The sequence below is a fragment of the Eublepharis macularius genome, chromosome 11 (assembly GCF_028583425.1).
Source record: "Eublepharis macularius isolate TG4126 chromosome 11, MPM_Emac_v1.0, whole genome shotgun sequence".
Lineage (NCBI taxonomy): Eukaryota > Metazoa > Chordata > Lepidosauria > Squamata > Eublepharidae > Eublepharis > Eublepharis macularius.
Window position 1 is genome coordinate 8,145,920 of NC_072800.1, and position 23,204 is coordinate 8,169,123.

General features: G+C 44.1%; 1 protein-coding gene across 4 annotated transcripts in view; it reads right to left on the reverse strand.

Moving 5' to 3' along the window:
* Nucleotides 1-3,442: 3,442 nt before the first annotated feature.
* Nucleotides 3,443-23,204, reverse strand: part of GALNT1 (polypeptide N-acetylgalactosaminyltransferase 1) — a 176,224-nt gene continuing 156,462 nt past the window's right edge. For all 4 annotated transcript variants that reach the window (XM_054990995.1, XM_054990994.1, XM_054990993.1 and 1 more), the window contains 3 exons: nt 12,647-12,745; nt 8,854-8,988; nt 3,443-6,977 (listed from right to left, as the gene is read on the reverse strand). In XM_054990995.1, the coding sequence (XP_054846970.1) occupies nt 6,831-6,977; nt 8,854-8,988; nt 12,647-12,745 (381 nt within the window). In that variant the 3' untranslated portion in view covers nt 3,443-6,830. The remainder of the gene's footprint in view (nt 6,978-8,853; nt 8,989-12,646; nt 12,746-23,204) is intronic.

The following is a 23,204-nucleotide window of genomic DNA, read 5'->3' on the forward strand; positions in this document are numbered from 1 at the left end:
GCTGTCTCCAGACCCCTGATAATTCTCATTGCTCTCTTCTGCACTCTCTCCATTTTGTCCACATCCTTTTTGAAGTGAGGCCTCCAGAACTACACACAGTACTCCAGGTGCGGCCTGACCAAGGCAGTATAGAGAGGGACTATGACCTCCTGCAATTTCGATGCAATGGCCCTTTTGATACAACCCAAGACTGAGTTTGCCTTTTTTGCCACCGCATCACACTGATTGCTCTTATTTAGTTTACAGTCAACTCTTACTCCAAGATCTCATTCGCATACACTACTATCCAGAAGTGTATCCCCCATCCTGTATTTGTGCTTCACATTTTTGTGGCCCAGATGTAATACTGTGCACTTATCTATGTTGAATTGCATCCTGATCACAACGACACACTTCTCTATTCAGGTGTATTCAGGTGTTGTTGAATTTTAACTGTAACTTCATGGGTGTTTGCCAATCCTCCCAATTTGGTATCATCAGCAAATTTAATGAGTAGCCCATTTACCGCTTTATCCAGATCATTGATACAAATATTGAAAAGTAGCGGGCCCAAAACCGAGCCCAGTGGCACCCCACTGAACACCTCCCCCCAATCTGATCAAACGCCATTGACCATCCCTCTTTGGGTGTGATCCTCTAACCAGTTCCCTATCCACCGCACTGTCCTATAGTCCAGTCCGCAATTTTCCAGTTTACCCATTAGAATGTCATGGGGGACCTTATCAAAAGCTTTACTTAAATCCACGTAAATCATGTCAACAGAGTTCCCGCGATCCAGTAAGCTCATCACTCAATCAAAGAAGGAAACCAGGTTGGTCTGACAAGATCTGTTGGGGACAAAACCATGGGGGATTCCGCATGATCAATTTTGATCGGACTTTCTGAGCAGTCATGCCGCGGTGGAGTCCTATGAATCCACTTCTCCCCGATTCCACATCCATTTTGTTTCGCACATTTCATCGGCTCAAAGTCCATCATGTGGAATTTTTGACAGGATAAAAATCGATTCCTCATCGCTTTTTCTGGGGGAAGTGTCGAATGATGCACATCTTCATTTTTTTTCCCTCCCAAAAAACGTTGCTACACATAAACGTTGCATCAAACCAACACATTAGAAAAAAAATTCTCACAAAAAAAGTTGCTACACATAGACGTTGCATCAAATAAACATATTGGATAGGCCAGAGCACTTCCCGCCGATATTGTGGAAGTATTGGCTATTGACATTTGGAGGGAAAATTGTTACCAATGACCCCGAGTATCTTTCCTGCTTTCTTCGTGAGCAGTGTGGTTTAGTGATAGGTGTTGTGTTGAGGACGGTCTCTTTCTCCCTCCATGAAATGCCTAGACCACTAGTTGAACGCTGAAGTCCCTCCATCACACTTTCACTCTACCTCAGAAGCTGTCAGCTGTCAGCGAGCAACAAGTAACAAATTTGGCATGTTGTAAAATGGACCCGTTATTGGTCAGCTGTTGTCATGTGACACAGGATATGTTTCTGCATAGATTTGTAGAAACGTTGCAACGTTTTTTTACATTTTTTTTTTAAAAAGGGGGGAAGGGAAAGGGTAGTGGGTGTAGCTTAGAAAACATGATTGGCCAATCAAATTAAGTTGATTCGAAGGGTGAGAGAAAAGGGCAAGGGTGGGGAGAACATCGGATAAAGAATTCCGCATGATTAAAATCCCTAATCTGCTGCGCATGGACAAATAAGTCGGGGGAAAGCAGGATGGAAAAAAACCGGACAAAACGTGCAGTGACTTCGAATCTGCTGCTAGGATTACCTTCCCACGTGTGGAAACACAAGAAAAAATCGAGGTCATTTAGAAGCTGAAGCAGGGAAAACCAATCGTGCGGAATCACCCCATGTTGACTTCCCCAGATCACTAAGCGGTCCTTCAGATGCTTACAGATCAATCTCTTTAAAATCTGCTTGAATATCTTCCCAGTGACAGAAGTCAGACTGACTGGCCTGTAGTTTCCCGGGTCATCCATCTTCCCTTTCTTAAAGATTGGGATAACATTCACTTTTCACCAATGTTGTGGCACATCCCCAGTCCTCTAGGAGGCCTTGAAGATGGACAGAGGCTCTGCAAGTTCTCTAGAAAGTTCTTTGAGCACTCTTAGGTGCACACCGTCCAGCCCAGAGGATTTGCATTTGTCCAGTGCAGACAGATGCCTCTCCACAACCTCTCTGTCAATGTTAACTAGCCCCCCAGGTGTCCTGTTATGTCTACTACCATCTCTAGATGGGCTCGAGTTCTTCAGGGAGAAAACAGAGGCAAAAAAGTCATTAAGCCTGTCTGCTTTTTCTCTGTCCTGCATCAGAGTTTCCCCTTCCACTCCCAACAGTGGTCCAATTGCCTCTTTTACCTTGCATTTGCTTCTGACATATCTGTGGAAGTTTTTATTGTAGTGAGCCCCCCTGGCCAGACCCAGCTCATACTGAGTTTTGGGTTCTCTGATGGCTGATCTGCAGTACCAAGTAACCCTCATATATTCCTCTTTAGAGGTCTGTCCTTATCTCCCTGAACATTTCCTTTCTCTCCCTTTATTCTGGAGCTCTCTGTTCATCTACATCGGTTTCTTGGAGCCCTTACCATGTTTCCATCTTGCTGGAATAGTGAGGGCTTGAGCTTGCTGGAATAGTGAGGGCTTGTTTGAGAAGAGCCCACCCTTCACTCACTCCTTTCCCTTCCAGCACACTCCCCCACGGAATGACTCTCATCAAGCCTCTTGAGTTCATTGAAGTTGACCCTACAAATATCTAACCTTCGTGTCTGGCTACGAAATTCCTTGGCCCCCCACAGCAACTGGAATTCAAGGAGGACATGGTCACTTCCCCCTAAGGTCCCCACCACCTTCATCTCATCTACCAAGTCTTCCCTGTTGGTTAATATCAAGTCTAGTATGGCCGAACCCCTTGTAGCTTCCTCCACCTTTTGAAAAAGGAAGTTATCGGCCAGGCAGGTCAGGAAATTGCGTGATTCATGACGCTTTGCTGAGCCTGTCTCCCAGCACACATTGGGGAAGTTGAAGTCACCCATAATTACAAGGTTCTGATGTCTGGATACTCTGCCAATTTGTTCAAAGAGGGCAGCATCCATTTCTTCTCGCTGGTCAGATGATCTGTAGCAGATTCTAACAATACCCGTTGTCAGTTGTAGAGGCGTGCTTAATTCCTAATACTTTCCCTGCTGAATTAATGACAATATGTCAAACTGATTCCCAAAGAAATATACTGTTCAAAGAAATATACTGTTCAATAGCTGTTCAATTCTGCTTATTTCAGCTGTAGAAAAAATTATTGATGTATGATAAATTATCATCATGCAAGTGAATCATGGAACACACTTTTTAGCACGGAAGGAACGTGGCAAGGTATGGAAAAAGTAACTGACCCCACACCACTTAGTTTGAAGCACAACCCAAATGCCAGGTCTTCAAGTGTTTGCATTTTTTTTTTAATCTCAGGAAGAGTATTAGATGTTGTATAACACATCATTTCCTCCAAAGAATGGTAATTTTACTTGAACTTTGCCCCAAACGATTTTTCTATTGCATTTACTGTAAACCTCAGGTAACAATGGCCATGTGCACCAGGTCACCAAAGTATCACAAACAACGTATCTTCTCGCACTGGTCTATCTGGAGAAACCTGCTAAACCAGTTTAAAACATGACTGTGAAATGAGTAAGTCTCTTCAATAATGTCTCCAAATATTGTACCTTTAACAGCAAAGCAGAGAGAAATGGTATGATTTGACCCACTGGGCAAATCTAAAAAAGGGATTTTTACAAGACTAATTCCACCATGAACAAACAAGACATTAAAGAAATCTGAATCTTTGTGATCAGATCATTCTTCTGTTAAAACAGCATGAATTAAGAAAAGGATATTAACTGCAAGTATAAAAAGACAATATACAAGCTATGGAAAGAATCAAGCACCATTGTGAAATGAAGAAACACCACATCTCATTAGGGTACTCTTATGTGCATGGGTAAGCCCATTTACAACAGTTCTCAAATATTTAGTTTTCAAAAGCAAACTCTTGTTCTCTTGGCAGTTTTGTGAACTTAATTGGTTTTTGGCAACTTTACTATCATTCTTTCTATGAACAGTACCAATGTGTAAAATTCTAGGGATGTCCATGTGCAAAATAGAGAAGTGAATTACAAAAACAAAGCAACATTCAAGACTGTCTGAGATTTTCCTCCAGAGAGAATTTTATTTCCAAAATAGCGTTATTTTAGACTATTTTCTCTCCAACTTCTGTAAGATGTTACTGAGATTGCAAAAAAGGTGTTTTCATCCAAACAAACAGAATCCTTGCTCATTGGGGTGAAAAAGGTTGTTTGTGGACAGATTTTTAGTGCCTAAATCTCATTTTTTTTAAAGGAACACTTAGGTCTACTATATTTGGCAGAGGAATTCATATTAAAATAGTAACTGTCTCCTATAGTTTTAATTGCTTTTCTTTTCCTTTTTTTTGTATGCATAAGTATTGCACAATTTGGGAAGAGGATTGCAAAGTTGAGAAGGAAACATAAGACCCAAATTAAAATTTCTTAAACAGTTGCCATCACTGGGTAGGCTTTCTGCTCTAAAAAGGCCCTTAATTAGCTCTACATTCTTGTGTTATCTTCTTCAGCTAGCCTCCCCACCCCGTTAAAAGTCCACCACTTTAGCAACACTAATATGGCAATTTTATGCAAGCTCCACTGACCTCACTGGGAAAGATCTGAGAAGCCAATATTGTGCAGTAGCTAAATTACTGGATTTAGATATGGAAGCTCCAGCTGTGAAGGTCACAGTGAAATCTTGGCCAACCTCCTTCTTACAAATTTAAGTTATCTCACAGAGTTGGTTGGAAGAAGGGAAAGATAAAAAACAACAAACACAGCTGCAGAGTGATGTCCTAGTCCTCCTGACATTATGATATACATTTTTACATATACACTTGTTGCAGATTTTAAAAAATTCATTTCTTTCCTTATTAGCATAATGCCATAGTTTAGAAGAGCTTTCTCTGAATGAAGGCTACATCAATGTTAAAGTTTTACACCTGAAGGGCAAATGTTAAATATGAACTTTGCCCCAGGCAGAGCTCTCTACATCAACAAATCAAGATTTGTACAGTTCAGATTTATATACAGTGCTTAGCAGTGGAGTTGCATGTAACTCAAGAGCTCATATAATAGTGAAAATGGTTGATTAAGGCAACATGTAACTGACTAGAAAAATAGAGAACTGTACCTCCCCTCTCTATATGCACATCTTGTTGATTTGCCAAAAACTGATAACACTGATCTATTTCCAAATTGTCCTGGCCACTGGACAACATGTTATAGCTTTACTTTAAGGCGAGAGTTCATTCTGCATGTTGTAAAAGAATCCATCATATTTCCCACTGCTATGATCCTTCAAAGAGGCTGTTGTATCAAGCTATTTTGTTCAAAGCACTAGACTGATGTAGCACACTGGGTCATGGGGACTTTGGCAACATTCATTTTTTAAAAAGAGGCCAGTTTAACAATTTTCCTTCGATTTTATTAGAAAAAAAGCAGCGGATCAACATTACAATTCAAGAATCTAATCTAAATAGGAATGAGAGTGGAAAAGCCCTTCCAGGAATCATTCAGATGCCAGTTGCTTATTACCTGAATAAGCTACATTTTCGGGCTCTCTGATCATCGGAATCTGAGAATGAAAGCGTTATTGCTGTGAGAACAAAATACGACCCTTAGCAGTAGGCAGTTTGGCCTTGAAACACAATGGGCTGGATCCCGTGGATCCCTCCCACTAGCAGAGGGGCCTACCTCCAGCAGGTGGAGCTTTGACCAGATGCAAGACATTTTTGCAATGGAGGAAGGCTCCTTCTGCTGAAGTGAAGAACTACCGCTAGTAGAACAGATCCACAGCGTCTAACCCAGTCACAGTCAATTTAAAATAAATTTGAAATGCACTGGTAGTTCCTTAAGAACCAGTGACAGAACGTCAAACGGGCGGCTCATCCAAGTACAGCTGAAACAGCAAATCACAAAGTATGCTGGTAAACCTTCAGTTTTCAGACAATTAAAAATGCATTAGTTGTTCCAACAGCTCACAAGCCAACCAGAAAAGTTTTTTTTAAAAAAACTTGAACTGACATTCAAAGACCCAATTTTATTTAGGCTCATGATTTCGTTTTTTGCCCAAAATAATTTCAGATCCACCAGGGGAAGGAAAATATATTAATGGACTACCACACAGTTGAACATAAAGCTGTTGTTCACTTGGATATTTTTTCCACTGAGGTAAAAAAACCTACATATAAATTTGATGCTTTTAAGTATTACAAACTGTACTTTCTATAGTTCTGATTTCTTTGCTCTAAACCCTGTTTACACATTTCGTTGATTAATGATTTTTTGTTTGATGATGTTGTATCTGCTTCATTTATGTTTGTATCTAAGTTTGATATCTGGGTTATTAACAATGCAAAAATCTTCATACCAGCACTTTTGGCCAAAATTACCACTGTACAAGCAAACTAGGTTAATGCCACTCTCCTGAGAGCATATTTCCTTGGTTACTTCTTGCTGGTCCCAATGTTCTATATTAGTTGATGAAAAATTTTCAATCTTGTAAACATCAGTGTTCCAATTCAACAAGGACTTATTCACTCCATGCCCTTGTCACCAAGATGGCTAGCTCACAGCTCTTGAAGACACAGAAGAGTCTATATCTAGCGGCTGAGAAACCTGGCAGCTTCTGCTTGCTACAGAAGGCTGCAGCCTGTTATATTTGCTGAGGTAGCCCAGTCAATCCTCCTCTTAGAAAACTTTTCAGAGTGTTTCCGGAAGGGTAACATTACGAAGAAGCCATTGCTGAGAACGGTTCCCATTGCAGTCTCTGATGCTGGGCACCTGGCTGTCATCTTCTGTGGCTTTATCCAGGCACTGATTACTGTTCACATGCAACAGGGTTAATTTCTTTGTGGGGTGGGGAGGGAGATAAAAGAGAAGGTTTATATTAAAAGATCCAAAAACATTTCAAACAAGCAAATGTGATTGTAAAGCTTTCAAAGAAAAAATGATTAGGTAACATTGTCAGTTAAGACTAGGGGTGTGTGCTTCGAGTTTCCGATTCGGAAAAAATGCCCGAATAGGACCCGATCTGTAAAGATTTGAGTTTTCTGAATCGGGGCCAGCATGCTGGCCCCGTTTTGGAACACCCAAACCAAAGCTTCCTGAAGCGATTCCGGTTGCTTTGGGGCGCTTTAAAGGGCCTTCTGGGCGTGCTGGAGGGGGAAGTTTAAAGGGAATAACGGTCCCCACACCGTTTGCTAATGGCACAGGGAGCCTGCTACTCTTTTAAGTTCTCCCCCCTCCCTCCAGCTGGCTGAAAATGGGAAGAGCTTAAAGGGTAGGAGGCTCTCTATGCCGTTTGCAAACGGGGCCTGGAGCCTTCTACCCTTTAAAGTTCTCCCCTTCTCCCTCCAGCCAGCTGGAAAGGGGAAGAGCTTAAAGGGTAGGAGGCTCTCCGTGCTGTTTGCAAACAGTGTGTGGAGACTGTTCACCCCTTCTCCCTCCAGCTGGCTGGAAAGGGGAAGAGCTTTGCCCCAGGGGGTGGGGTGGGGTCGTTTTCTCCCCCTCACTTCAGAATGCTCTGAATCTTTACGGAGCATACCGAAGCGAGCTAAATACCAGAATCCCAAAGTGGCTTGCTACTTCGGGATTCTGGTAATTCTAGATTCTTTTCATACCCAAAGCAGGAAACCTGAATTTTTTGGCAGTGCACACTCCTAGTTAAGACAATGACAAAGCATGATTTGCTGTTACATGATTCAGTCATACACGCTCTCTGCTCCCTTCCCTCAATGATGCTTTGACTTTCATGGCAAACAATTTGTACTAGGCAAAGTATGGTTTATTCCAGAGATTATTGGAGGGGGGGGGGGGTGAGATTGGGAACGCAGCAGGATATTTGATATCATCTCTTTTATTCCAGTCCACTTTAGAAACTAGCCCCAACCGTCAAAAGCAGCTTACAATATAGTGCAGGAGCTTTTATTTGAAAGAAACGGAGTCAAGCCTGATTAGCAAAAGCAGTGAGCCAGGTGATTCCCTGGACTGTAAAGACATATTCTTACAATTTAAGAGAAGAAAAAAAATTAAGCCTTCAATGAAACATTTTTGTGTACAGACTTAACATGAAAATACTTGAAGCTTCTACTACTATATTAAATTACTGATCAAACAAGCTGAAGAAATTTTTACTGTTTGAGGCTATGGAGAAGCAAAACAAACATTAGATATATTAAAGCCATTCATAAACTTAATCATATTTGCTCTGAAGTTGCTTCAGTTATGAAGGATGCATACAGGTATCATTCCTAGCACATATGATTGGTGATCAATAGAAGATCATGTCTGTATTCACATGAAACTGGAAGGACACAGCTCTGGTTTATACACTTTTGTAAATCATGAAACAAACACAAAACGTCTAAGCATCAGCCAAAGTCCTTCAGCTTCATTCCAACTCTTTAAAGCAGTGTTGCTAAGCAAGAGCTGTTCTCTTTAACAGATGCAAATTATGACAAAGGATGGCCACATATATCAAGAGAAAATCTGGAAGAAATCTATCTGCCAGTAATATCTTAGCCGAGCTCTTATGTTCCCTTCCCAAGCTTGAGTGTGGTCATAAGCAACAGCCGAAGGACCAGTTCATGACAGAGATTGTTATTTTTGTTTATTTACTGATATTGCATTTTTGTGTTGATGCAAGCCTGTTTGGGTATAATATAAACATCTAACATTTATTGAATTTTCTAATGTCATGGCCTGCAAAAATGAGAAGACTTACCACGGGATCATATTCCCAAAGCTGATTGCCTTTTAAGTGATGGCATTTGAGCATTGTGACTGGGCCATTCAGTTTTGAGACATCTAAACACAAATCATCTGTTCGAATTTCTTTGTTGGCTGTGTACGAGAAAACCTTGATAGAAAGGAACATTTGGTTATTTTAAAATTTAAGAAATAAAGAAAAGACAGAAGTATTTGATTACTAAAGCACTGCATTCAACTTCATGATTATGAAATCTAAACATTAAATTCATTCTTAATTTCCTGAACTGTAGAGGTACATATATCTAGAAAACAACTAGCCAACTAATAGCACAATATCACTTTCCTGTAAGTCCCACTGGATATATCTAAATAGGATTCTGAGTAGATCTGCTTAGGATGGCATTGTAAATCAGCGAACCCCTTACATACTAAGTTTCCCTAAGCAGGTGACCTGGCACTTGGGCATGTGTGTGAATGTATGAGCTCTGGATAGGGGAAAGTAGGCAGGAACTGACATGTGGGTGAAGTAGCACGAAGTTTCAAATTGGCCCTCCTTCTCCCTTTTTCTCTGGTATCAAATCAGTAGAATTTTTTCCTGGGTGCTGGCAGGCAGCTGAGAGCTAGACACGTGATCAAGAGAGAGCAGGGAGCCACAATGCTCTCCCCATCCCCAGTGTCATGACCGTGTACAGCCCTACCATGATTGTTGTGTGTTGAATGTCTAATGCTAACCTGTTGTATTCTCTCCCTAGCCATGTTCTTTCCCTATTATAACTGTTATTTCTCCAGACAGGATGGGCCCCCTGGTATCTCACAGAAGTATGCATCTCCGAGCTAGAGACAACCTTGGAGACTCCAGGCGCCGGCATTTGTTACTTTGCCCAGATGCTGGGAACCTAGTATTGTATACTCACTGTTTAGCTATAACTATAATGGGTTCTCACAGAACCAGTGCAACCCTGCACGCCAAAACGTAACCGTTGCTGGTACTCGGGAAAACTCAAGTATAACATTGACCTTTTGTTTTGAATTGTCACTTCTATCAAGCTCCGTGATGGAGTTCAGACCTGAACTGTAAAATCCTGAATAAAGCCTTTTCTATTGGAACCAATGCGTGTTCACTGGAGAGGAACTGAGGGATCTACCTGCCAGGAACTGACATCCAGAGCTCAAAGCAAAGAAAATAATGTGGAACTGCAAAGACAAGCTCAGGTCCTGGGGCTCTTGATGCTGCTGAAGATTGGTGGTGGCTGGACAGTGGGACTTGGGAGTCTGTGCCTGTGGTTATTCCGTTTGTGCATGTGAGATACAGAACGGAGGGGGCAGGTCTCACTCAATTATCTGCTTGCGTGTAGATTACTTCCTGCTTTCTGACTGTGGTACTGTTGTAATCTAGACTGTGTTACAATCCCTGCAGTGCAAATATCATATATAGATGTCAGTGCCTGGTGAAAGGGAACATGAAAGCCCCATAGCACTTATATAATTGGACCTTATTAAGCTGATGGCATTAGTTATAAAAACAACCCAGACTAACCTGATCTTGACAGAGCTTGGAAGCTCTGTGTCCGTGAATACCATCCCTTTGCAAGCGGTAGGAGAGTGTGTTCTGTGCCTGTAATGTACTTATGTCCGGTCTGAATTGCTTTATGCCCAGGATGAAGTGAGTTTTTTTACTCACGAAACGGGTTAATAATAATTGCCTGCACATTCCCGTCGGCATTTTTTAGATATTTATTCAAGTTCTTGGACTGTGAATGAACAACATCTTGCACAACTCCCTATCTACCGGCTTCCTTCACCATTATTGGCATTTTGCATTTTAAAGATTTGAATGAATTCCGGACAGTGAAGATTGATAATTTCATGTTTGAAAACGAATGGACTTTGTATTTTTGTACTTATACTGTATGATTAATTATGTATTTATTTACAATAGCACTTTCGCACTTTGCACTTCAAAAATTTAAAAATTGAAAAAATATACAAAATTAATTCTATGCTTTGAGTATCCCTGGTCTTGTCGCTTCCTCTCCTCAGAGCTTGGAAGCTCAGCAGGGTTAGTACTTGGATGAGAGACCACCAAGGAAGATCGGGGCTGCTATGCAGTGGCAGGCAATAGCAAACTCCCTCTGCACATCCCTTGCATTGGAAACTCTTGAGGTAGAACTTTATGGGGTCACCATGAGTCACCATGAGTCTGGCAGCAAGCAGTGGAGGAATATTTGTAGCATATATTTTTTAAAAATTATTTTTTCCATTTTTTAAAAAGTTTTCTGTTTTCTGCCTTTTAAAATGCCCTGCCAATTTCTGATTGGCCTTTTACAGTACATAGCTGTACTGGTGCAGCTATGTCCACTCATGCTGCATGGCAAGATCCTGACATACTTCCAGCCAAGCAGAACTAAGTATAATTAGCTGGGTCAGAATGTGGATGTGCCTCCTATTGAAAATAATGAAACTCAGATGGATGGTTTCCTATCTGCAGATATTTTCAATCTGCACTTCATCATTTTCAAAGAGATACACATTAACAGAACCTTGGCAACAGGGAGTTCCCTCTCGTCCTTGACATCTACTGCCCCACTCCAGAAAACAGTTTTGCAACCTTTTGCAAAGAGGAAAAGAAGTAGCCCCCCGAAAGAGAGATACCAACATACAGAAAATCCAGCCTCCAACCCTTGCCTCCCCCTTTCCTTGGCACTACTTAGAACCACTATGCTACATTAACTTTATAAAAGACTTTTTTTAAAAAGGGAGAATAACCTTGTATCACTACAACAACATCTTATACTTCTTTACTCAATGAGTAATTAAATTGTGGGATTCACCACCTATGAACGTGCTGATGACCAGGAGCACAGATGGATTTCAGAGGATTTCCAAAAGAGGATTTCACTGATTAATGGAAGATAGGTTCATGATCCCTAAAAGAAACGTGCACATCCAGAGCCAGTAAACCTCTGAACCGCAGTGCCAGGAGGAGAAGGCTCAGCCTCTTGGACAACTAGGTGGCAACAAGATGCTGGAACAACAACAACAACAACAACAACATTCAATTTATATACCGCCCTTCAGGACAACTTAATGCCCGCTCAGAGCGGTTTACAAAGTGTGTTATTATTATCCTCACAACAATTACTCTGTGAGGTGGGTGGGGCTGAGAGAACTCTGAGAGAGCTGTGACTAGCCCAAGGTCACCCAGCTGGCTTCAAGTGGAGGAGTGGGGAATCAAACCCAGTTCTCCAGATGAGAGACCTGCTGCTCTTAACCACTACACCAAACCAGCTGAATAGATGGAACAGTTGTCTGACTGAGTAGGACTCTTCTGTTCACTAAGACCTTACGGCTAGGATAGGAAACTGTACTCAACTTTCTGGGCAGATATCACAATATTGCCTAGGTCTCTATAGAAGCTCTTGACCACCTCTGTCTTATGCCACAAACATCTCTTCTTCCTCCTGCAGAACATGTTGGCTGCCTTACAACAGTTCAATCAGTATGTCAGGTAAGGTATTTTAACCAAATCAAACAGACATTAAAAGCCTTCTCTAAGGAAAGAAGTCAAAAACAGAACAGTAAAGTTCAGAATAAAATAGCCAGCACTGTTTGTTCAAAAATGCGTAACAGCTAAAAAGCTTTTTGAAAGCTCCATTATTGCCATTAACTATGAAGGCTAATATGGGAGAAACTGTGAATCACTCCCTAAATACCACACTATTAGTGCTATAAAGCAATAAAAGAGATACATTTAAAAAGTGGTACATTTTAATCTAATGAATACGTGAAGAACTTTATATTGTTACCTGATTGCCACCCATTCCATGACAGTTAAAAATTCCAACTTTTTCATTTTCTTTTCTTGCCATGTTATCCAGACATTGATTTGTTTCCACATTTCTTATCTGAAGACAAAGAAAAAAAATCAGCCCAATCTACTAACTGAACATATTTACTAGGGGCGTGCCTAAAAATTCTAGCACCAAAAATTTGAATGGAAATCACTGTTTTGAATCATTACCAGGATTTTCTGGAACGGTAACACAATGAAACACCCTCCCTGAAAATACGCCCCCTCCTCGGTAGCATGAGCACTTTGTGGGTGGAGAGGTTTTTCTCTTTGAAAGTAGAAAGCCTGAGGTTGTTCATGGGCCTGTAGAATTCAAACCCTTTGTCCAATTTGATTAAAATTTGGGAATTCTTTGCCAGACAAGCAGAAGTCCTGCTGAAATTTTGGTGTCATTTGGTTGAACCCCCCCCCCCAAGATCCCCATAAGGATTAATGGCAGACCAACAGGATGGGGGGATCTGCAATGGAAGCCTTCCTCATTTTCTGAAAGGAAACAAGCAACAACAAGGAAGGATGGCAAATGCAGAGTTTTCAGTGGAGAGGAAAAACAATTTTTATTGTCAATCACTGAAAGAGTAGGGAAATGAAATGAATGTAGACAGGGCTTTGTTTTTTTTTTACATGCTGGTAGACAGCTGGAGCTCCCTTGCTGGCTGATGGCCATTTTAGGAATTAGTAGAAGGAACTTACTGCAGCTGCACAGAGAAACCCCTACTTTAGGGGGGAGGGGTCTGTAAAATCAACCTTCTTTGTTCAATCTGCTTGAAACTTAGTGTCAGTCTATGGAGAACAGGATACGTTGAAGTTGACTCCCACCCCTTGCAACAAGAAATCCAAGCTCTCTTGAGTTAAGGTTCTTTAATGAGATATCATAGCTTCAGCATATATATGTCCATAGGTTACACAGAGGCAAGTAAAAGCATCTGGCTGTACACGGGTCCTTTGTTGAGAATGACGTATGGAGTGCTTGCTACAAAGTCTCAGTCTCTCTACGTGAGCCCCCCACCCTTGGTGCCCAACCAGCTGGGTACAGACAGTGGGAGAGTAGGATGGAACTGTCCCAAGGCTGCTGTGGTGAGCCATCTCAGATAAGAGCGCAGCCTTCCCAGGAGCTAGACAGCTTATGTGAAAAATACACACACACAGGAGATTGCAATAAGTCAGAAAGACGGAGGGACTGTGGACAACAGACCTGACATTTAGGGAGGCTTTAGATTAGAGAGGAGTGTGTTCTGTGCAAATTTTGTGCCATTATCTTTATAAACAGCTGCTCTAGACCCTCATATATATTCCCCATTGAAAAAAATGGTCCTGAAACTACAGAACCTGAAAAATACAGATTTGAATCCCATCTGGTAATATCCCACCCAGAAATAAGCAATCACGCTAATGTCCTGCCCCAAAACCTGGATCTGAGTTTCTCAGTGCACACCCCTAATATTTCCACCAGACACTCTACAACTATCAGCCTTGGATGTTTATAAGCAATCAGGCTTTTGCATTACTCAGAGTCCATTTGGTCATCCTACGCCACTGTGCCCCCCTCCCCCAAGAATAATTCTCAAGCTTGCTTCCTGCAACTCAGTTTCTCTTGTTGCATACAAGAGAGAGTGTGGCGATAGAGTAGGAGGAAAGAAGGTGCAGGAAACCAAACAGGCCCCAACAACTTATACTAGACAAAATTGTTCATCTATATTGGGTATAAAGACGATGGTAACAAACTAGGGGGAGGCAATTATGGAAAAAAACCTGGCTGAACTGAACAAAAAAATGAGCAATTTTGAGCTGATTGCCAGCCTTGATGAGCAGAGAAACTGGTTCGTCTCATGTTGTATTGGCATCTACGCCCACATTAGGAAGAAAGGCACAAAAGCAAGGATAACCTCTGAGCCATAGCTAATGTCATTAAGGGACTATAAAGAGATCTGAAGAAGATATGGCACAGTTATCTATGCTTCTTCAGCATCCTCAGTAACGTGAACTGAATATGTTGAACTCTTGTTGGCTTCCCCACTTAAAGTAGTTTAGTTCAGAAACACCTACACTTCTCTAGAGCTAACATGATTTTTTTAAAGTATCAGACTAAAATTTTTAAAAACTTAGCCTAGTAATTTTTTGCAGACAATTATGAGATCATGAGGGACGCCCAGCAATAGCACTTTAAACCAGCATGAGTGAGGGAAACATGGAGAGAGGGCCTTGGTATTACAACGAGGAGGAAGAACAACACCTTCTGGCACACAGATACGGTCTCCTCAGAGGCCAGGCCATGCACTGTGGGTGTGGGGTGGTGGCTGGTTTGCAAACATATTAAATGCTACCTTTCCCCTTATGAGTTAACAGCAAGCAAAGAACACTGCTGCACAAGTTTCCCTGCATCTTTGTCCCCTAGATGAGGGAAGCACATGCATCGTTATCCCGTTTTAGGGTTTCGACATGGAAAGTGGGGTGAAAAGGCAACAGAGTGGAAGTCAATTCCTCTGCATGAGTGTCTGAATGAGCTTAAATAAATGCAATTCTGACAAGACAGAATTGATGGTAACAGTGGCCCAACTAGTAAGTGCAATGTCTGGTTTAAATGCAGAGCTGCCTTTGAAAACAACTTGGAAATTTCCACTGGAAGAGAATGCAGTTATCTGCTCAGCAAGTGCAAAATGGCAAGAATATCAGGTTTGTGAAAAAATACTAAAAGTAAAAAAAAAAAGTTGGGGACTGTCCCCTCCCAAACAACAGTAGCAGCTACACATTTGCAGATGTCACAAAAAACATCTTCAGTAGGCATTTTAGGTGGCTCCTGCACCTGACAACTAAAGGAGACCAGTGGAGGGACAGGAAGATGGGGAGGAGACAACATAGAGGCTGGAGGAGGGCAACAAGGAATAGGACAGAATAGGCAGAAGGAAAGGACAGGCAGTTGGGCTAGAGGATGGGGAGAAAAAAAAGACTGGGAAGGTAGAGGCCAGTGGAGACAGGGACAACAGGAGGCACTGCATGGAATGGGACTGAGCGACTGGAACAAATGGCCAGAGGGAAAAGGATAACAGGTGGGAGGAGGGGAGATGGAAGGAAGGAACAAGAATCAAATGGAAGACTAAATGGATGGTTGAAAGAGGGGATAAGAAAGACAGTAAAAAAGACTAGGAGGGTGGACAGAATGATGTGAGTGGGGGCTGGGAAGGAAGCAGTGTCACAGTGGAGGGAGGAAAGAGGCATGAGCAAGCAGAGACAAAGGAAGAGGTAAGAAGTGAAGAAGTCATTACAGGTATTATTTTAGACCAAGGACCTCCAACATTTCCTAGCACCTTGCCAAGTGTTTTTAGAAAGGGGGTGGGATTGGGCAAAGATTTTGCCCAAGAGGACTTCTGATCGGCTGTGCAAAGTTTTAAAAAATTGCTTTGACAGCAGCTGCCACCACACCACAAGGATCTTATCTCCAATCATGCAGTGAAGCTGTGTGTGTAAAAAAAAAATGTGTTCAGTTATGTGTCACCTCAGTCCCTGACATTTTGCGGCTGGCTCTGCCTCTTGTGGTGGCTATTTTGACACTGGCACTGCTTCCAGTGGCATCCATTTTGTGGGTGTGCCCACCACCCCGTGTCAGTTTCAGGTGGGTAGCTGTGTTGGTCTGTAGTAGAAAAGCAAGATTGGGGTCCAGTAGCACCTTAAAGACCAACTAGATTTCCAAGGTATGAGCTTTCGAGAGTCAAAGCTCCTTTTGTCAGATACAAGGAGTGGAAAAAGGGGTCCTTATAATCCAGGCAGAAGGTGGGAGGGGTATTGTAAATTGACGTGTCAGGAAGCTAGTTACAATACATGTTGTAATTAGCTTGATAGAGCCTGGGTATGAAGTGCAGAGAATTAGCATCTGTAATGCAAGAAAAATCCTATGTCCCGGTTCAACCTTGGGGGATCTATTGTTCCAAATTTGCAAATAAAATCAGTTTCAGCAATCTCGTGTTGTAGTTTTCCTTTGAAGTTTCTGTGTCAGAATTCCAAAGGTGCCTGCAGTTGTATCTAATGATAGACAGCTGGCCCAACTCAGCCCCAGATGTCCTGGAACATGCTTTTGCAGCTGTGACTGGTTGGTTGAAGCAGTCGGTTGAAATTGAACCCGATGAAGACGGAGGTCCTGTATTTGAGCCACGGGGGATTAGGTTCAGGACTCCGGCTCCTGGCCCTCGATGGGGCACCGTTAGTGACAGTTCCAGTGGTTAAGAGCCTGGGGGTGATCTTGGATGCCTCCCTGAAAATGGAGGCACAGGTTACAGCAGTTGTCAAGTCCTCGTTTTTCCATTTGCGGCAGACTAGGCAACTTGTCCCTATCTGTCAACCCGTGACTTAACTACAGTGATCCAAGCAACGGTCATCTCTAGGCTAGATTACTGTAACTCGCTCTACATGGGGCTGCCCTTGAGCCTGACCCGGAGATTACAGCTGGTACAAAATGCAGCGGTGCGTGTTATTACAAGAGTGCCAAATAAGGTGCATATAACACTGTTCTTACGTGAGTTGCACTGGTTGCCAGTGGAGTACCGGATCAGATTCAAGGTTCTGGTATTGACTTATAAGGCCCTGTGAAGTCTGGTATTGACCTATAAGGCCCTGTGCGGACTGGGACCAGCGTATCTACGGGACCCTCTCTCCTCATATATTCCCTGGAGGACACTCCAAACAGGGGACAAACAGCTGTTGGTTGTCCCTGGCCCCAAGGAGGCCTGCCTAGCCTCGACTAGAGCCAGAGCCTTTTTGGTCCTGGCTCCCACCTGGTGGAACGCTCTGTCTGCTGAAATTAGGGCCCGGCAGAACCTACTATCTTTTCGCCGGGTGTCAGGTCTGCTGCCCAGTCCTTCCATATTGCTTGCTTGCTGTACTTTTCCAGTAATATTTTCTGTGTGTGTGTTAGCAGGAGCAGCTTGGTTCCTGAGACAACCTTATCTGAGATGGCTCACCACAGCGGCCTTGGGACAGCTCCTTTCACTTTCCCACCTTCTGGAGCAAGCTGGGTAGACACCGAGGGTAGGGGATGGTTTAGAGGGTTTGATATACTGTAGCAAACCCTTACTACGTCATTCTCAACAAGAGATCTATGTACAGCCAGAAGCTTGCTTTAGCCTTTGGATAGCCTATGGACACTTGTACTTTCTGAATATATAATCTCTCAATAAAGAACCTTTGACTCAAGAGATCTTGGATTTCTTGCTGCAAGGGGTGGGAGACGAAATCACAGTATCCTGCTTTCCACAGACTGACATATTGTTGAGAATCCTTTTCCCTCATAACCCCACACCCTGGAGAGATGGCTACCGGATATACTCCGTTGGAACCGTCTGGACTGGGAGAGGTGGTGGAGGGATCTTCTAACCAACCACCTGGGACCTACCACCCGGCACCACCTGGAGACAGGTCGTGGGCCGATCTGGGAGCAATTCCCCGAAGTGGAGCTTCCCATCTGACGTGGACTTCCATACCTACACCAAGACAGTGGGCCCCCCGACCAAGAGAGGAGAAAGAGCGGTGCAGAGGGACTCTGTTTACGTGCTACTCGGCTGGGTTGGGACTCAGCAGCAGCATCGACCCTCACCTCTCTCCTATACTAGAGACAGGGAAGGAGTACTGGAGGAGGTTATGCTTGGGAGACGCTGCAAAGTTCCACGGCGGCAATTCCCCCGGCAATGCTCAGCGTGGCTCTGGATTACCGCTGGGACGATTCGTCCGGATGCTATGTGGAGGAGCAGGGACTGCTCGAAAGTGAGAGGGGGAGGGAGCCCCCTTCTTACGATGTACAGTGGGTCTCACCGCAAGAACTCCAACGTTGGGAACATGTGGAGACAGGACTTACAGACACCACTGCTCTGGAAGCGGGTCAACACCCGTCAGAAGACCGTTTGGATATCCTCATGGAACAAGTCCAAGTTATGCGCTACGATCTGTTAGCAGTGTCGGGCCTCACTAAGGGTTGGACGGACAGTGTTTCTGGAATACAGCACCCCTTAATACCCCTGGAGGCTGGAGGAGCCCGCCAAGACATCCAAGCAGGCCCTTTAATTGCGGGAGAAGCAGTGCAGTCAGTGCCCTGGGATGTACAAATTGGAGGGGGTCTCATAGAGAGCTCCCTTGAGTCTACATCATCGAGCTCCAGTGACTATCAAGATGCTTCCGGAACTCTTGTAGGAGCAGGCACCCCCCAGGATTCTGGGGTCCCAACCGACCCTGTGGGAACTACACAAGATTCGGGGGCAGGGATGGAGCCTGATTTCTCAACAGAGGACTGGAATTGCGCGTGGATTATGCAACAAGCTTGGGAGGAGGGACTCCGCCGGGCTGCTATAGCAGCACCTGAGAAACCAAGCGATGGAAGGCAGGTGGGCGCTCCTGATGAGGTGGCTACTATGCCGCTCTGGAAGCCCAAGTGGAGGCCATGAGAGGAGAGTTAGCTCAAGCAGCCCAGCTGATGGAGATCATGCTAGCCCAACCTGCGGGACCTCGTCAGCCGGAACCACCAGCAGTCTTACCGCCACCGCCGCCGCTTGTGCCAGTGGGCACCCAAACAGTGGTGGCCGGCCCGCAGGCCCTGATTGCACCAGCACAGTCCAGGAGGAGAGTGGAAGGGTCCAGACAGAGACTACCGGCAGCGCCGTCAGTGCCTTATGCTGGCCTGCCAAGGGATCAGCGAGATGGAGCGGCCATGCCTCCTGTGCCACCACCCGTCTGCCCGGCTCCCCACCTGCACTGTGAATCCAGACTGCACCTTATTGTGCATCTCCAGGACAGGCACTGCGAGATCGCGTGGACCCCATACCTCCCCCTCAACCAATGCTGCCCCCTGCTCCAGTTGGAACGCACCCAGATGTAAGAGCCAGGGGGGTGGGATTGCCCATGGGATGAATCAAGTTGGAAGCTACGTTCGATGGTTAGCCACAAAAGCTGGGGTTTTTCATTGTGCAAGCCCTGCAATTTTTTAATGAGTGGGGGCATCTTTTCCCCTCGGAGCAAAGCCGCGTCATCCATTTGGGATCCCGACTGGAAGGAGTAGCAGCAGAATGGTATGTAACCCTCCATGACACAGGGGCACCTGAACTTTTGGATTTACAAGCCTTCATATCGGCATTGAGAGCTCAATATGAGGACCCAATAGAAAGCGAGAGGGCTCGCACTGAACTACGAGCCATTAGGCAAGGCTCAAAACCCATAAGGGAATATGCGGCTAAATTCCTCCAGTTGGCAACCAAGTGCCCAACCTATCATGAGGAAGTTAAAATTGAACTATTCTGAAATGGATTAAATCTGGAGCTCCTGGATAGAGCCTTGATGCAAGATGACCCAGCCATGCTCTTAGGATGGATCCAACTAGCATGTGAGGTGGAAAATCGCACCCAAGTAGTCCGCCTAGTAAAACAACACCAACTCGCCGGCGCGAGGAGAGTGCCGAGTGCCCCGAGAAGAGGCAGAGGAATCCCTGAGGGAATGGGGATAGGCCGAGGAATAAGAGACACCCGCTGGCGGCAAGGGCCAATGTCCTCTTAGAGCCCCTTTGGAACAAGCGGCTCCGCAACCAACGCCTGCCCCTCGAACCACCAAGACTGAGCGTAAGCCCCTTCCACAATGGGGAAGACAAGACACTGGGTTGGAAGCCGAGGAACTACCAGGCGAGAGTGCTCTTCAACCTCAAGAAGGTGAGATGTCCGTGCAGTCGGGAAACGAGGAGGATCTGCTGTAAAAAGGCCCCACCGGCAGGTCACAAACCCCCCCTCGCATGGGAGGGAAAAGGGGGCCATACTATTTATGCCAGTTACCTTGGTTAATCCCAAGAAAGGAACTCACTTAAGAGTTCAAGCACTAATTGATTCAGAGTGCTCCTGTGACATTATATCTCCTGCATTAGTCCATGGGCTTGGGATAGAAACTCATGAACTGGAGGACCCGATGGTTTTTGAGCAAATGGATGGGTCCAGCATGAGCCCTGCCCCCTATGAAACGGAACCCATGCCGACAGGAATGGGGGATCATCGGGAAGCTCGACCATACATTGTCAGCCATGTAGCCAAATATCCATTAATTCTGGGCAGTCGTTGGCTCTGGAACCACAACCCTTACATCAAATGGTCGGAAGGGATGATAATCTTCAGCGGGGACCAGTGCAACGAGCATGCGCAGGCCAAAGAGTGAGGAGGGACGGCACCATCTCCCCTCGAGGTTGTCCTACTGATGGAAGAGGAGTTGGTGGGCATTCCCAGAGAGTATAGAGATCTGGCACAAGCGTTTAGTGAAAGGGAGGCGGATGAACTCCCCCCCTACCGCAATACAGACTGTGCCATTGAGCTTGTGCCAAGAGAAAAACTGCCCAAAGGCAAATTATATTCGATGAGCCTGGAGGAACGCCAAGATTGAGGAAGTTCATTGATAAAAATTTGGAGAGAGGCTTCATTCGACTGGCTAGTTCACCGCACGCAGCCCCTGTGCTATTTGTAAAGAAAAAAGACGGAGGTCTGAGACTTCAGAGGCATTAATGCAGTGTCCATGTCCAAAGCCTACCCGATCCCACTGATTCGAGATTTGCTTGGTGTAGTCGCGCAAGGCAGTGTTTTCAAAATTGGACTTAAAAGATGCCTACTTTCATGTGAGGATACGGGACGGGGACGAAGGGAAAACCGCGTTCAACACGCCATTAGGACAATACGAATATTTCCTTTTGGTCTCAAAGGGGCTCCGAGTGTATACATGACCCTCATCAATGAAGTGTTACATGAATACCTGTACAAAGGGGTGGCGGTTTACCTAGATGTTTTAATTTATACGCAGGATAAAAAATCACACGTGGAATTAGTACGCAAAGTGCTGAAGGCTCTAATCAAAAACAAATTGCCTGTAAAGTTATCTAAGTGTGAGTTCCACAAGGAGGAACTGGATTACTTAGGCTATCGTATTTCCAGCCAAGGCCTGAAAATGGATCCAGCTAAGATCCAAGCCATAGAAGGGTGGATGGCCCCCAAAACCAGGAAGCAGTTACAATTGTTCCTAGGGTTTGCTAATTTCGACAGGCCATTCATAGAAAACTTTGCACAAATTGCTTTGCCCCTAACGGACCTATTGAAAACCAAGGGCAAAGGCTTAAACGCTAATCAACCACACTCCAAGTTAAACTGGTCTTTGGACTGTCAGCGAGCGTTTGAGCAACTGAAAGGTAAATTTACGTCAGAGCCGGTGTTATGGCACCCTGGTGAAAATCGTAAATTTGTTGTGCAGGTTGATGCGAGCGACACAGCAATAGGAGGGGTGTTACTACAGTAGGGGGAGGAGGGAAAACTCTACCCATGTGTCTATCTATCAAAAAAATTTTCAGACACAGAGAAATTGGAGTGTGTGGGAGAAAGAAGCCTTTGCCGTTAAACTTGCTCTCACTACCTGGAGGCAGTGGCTGGAGGGAGCCTATCATCCATTCGAGGTCTGGACAGATCATAAAAACTTAGAAGCCCTACGACCCCCCGGAGACTTAATGCCAAGCAACTCCGATGGGCAGAGTTCTTCTCTAAATTTGACTTCACTCTGAATTATCTCCCGGGGAGGGCTAACTTCCTGGCGGACGCCCTTTCGCACATGCCCCAGCATGACAGTCAAAAAGAAGAAGTCATTGACACAGTGTTTTCGCCCTCCCAATTGGGAGGAGCGGTGACAACACGCAGTAAAGCAGCAAAAATGCAAAACAACTTGAAACCTGAGCTGACAGAGTGGAAAGGGAGAGTGAAAAGCGAAGTGGAAAAGGAGGGGGAGGAAGCGCCCAAAGCCGAGCTCACGCAAACAGAAGCGGGAGAGTGGTGCAGGGGCTCCAAACTCTACATACCAGTTAGCTTAAGAAAAGAAATTCTCCAGCACTGCCATGATTCCAAATTAGCTGGACACTTTGGCTACCTTAAAACCCTCCATTTAGTCCAACGTCAATTCTGGTGGCCAAACATGAGATGGGACGTCTCTCAATATGTATCCTCCTGCCCCATCTGCATAATGGCCAAATCAAGAAGGGGAAAAACCCCTGGACTGCCTCCAGAGCAGGAATGGGATGATTCCCTGCCTGATGTTTTCTGGAAAGCTTGTAAAACCTTATTTCCTTCTCAGACTAATTCTATTTGGCTGCTGGGATGTAATTTTTCTGATTTTTATTGTTTTTACTGTTTTATAATAATTATTTTAAAATTTTTGATGCTGCAAACAATATATTATTTTTTAACTTTATAAAAGGATATATCTCCTTAAAATAAAATAAAATCAACCACCACCCTGCACATTACTGACATCATATAAACTATATGGTTTTTGCTTTCTAGCAAAAGTATACAAAAATCTTACATTACAGTATCACTGGTCAACTTATATATCAGGAAAATAAATCTGCTTCAATCCACTTTTGCCAGATTTCAAAGGTTTGCACATGAAAAAGTAAAAAAATTAGGCACGTTTTGAAGTTTTTATTTCAGTGCTGGACAAATATTGAAGAATCTTCAGGATAATTTATAAAAACT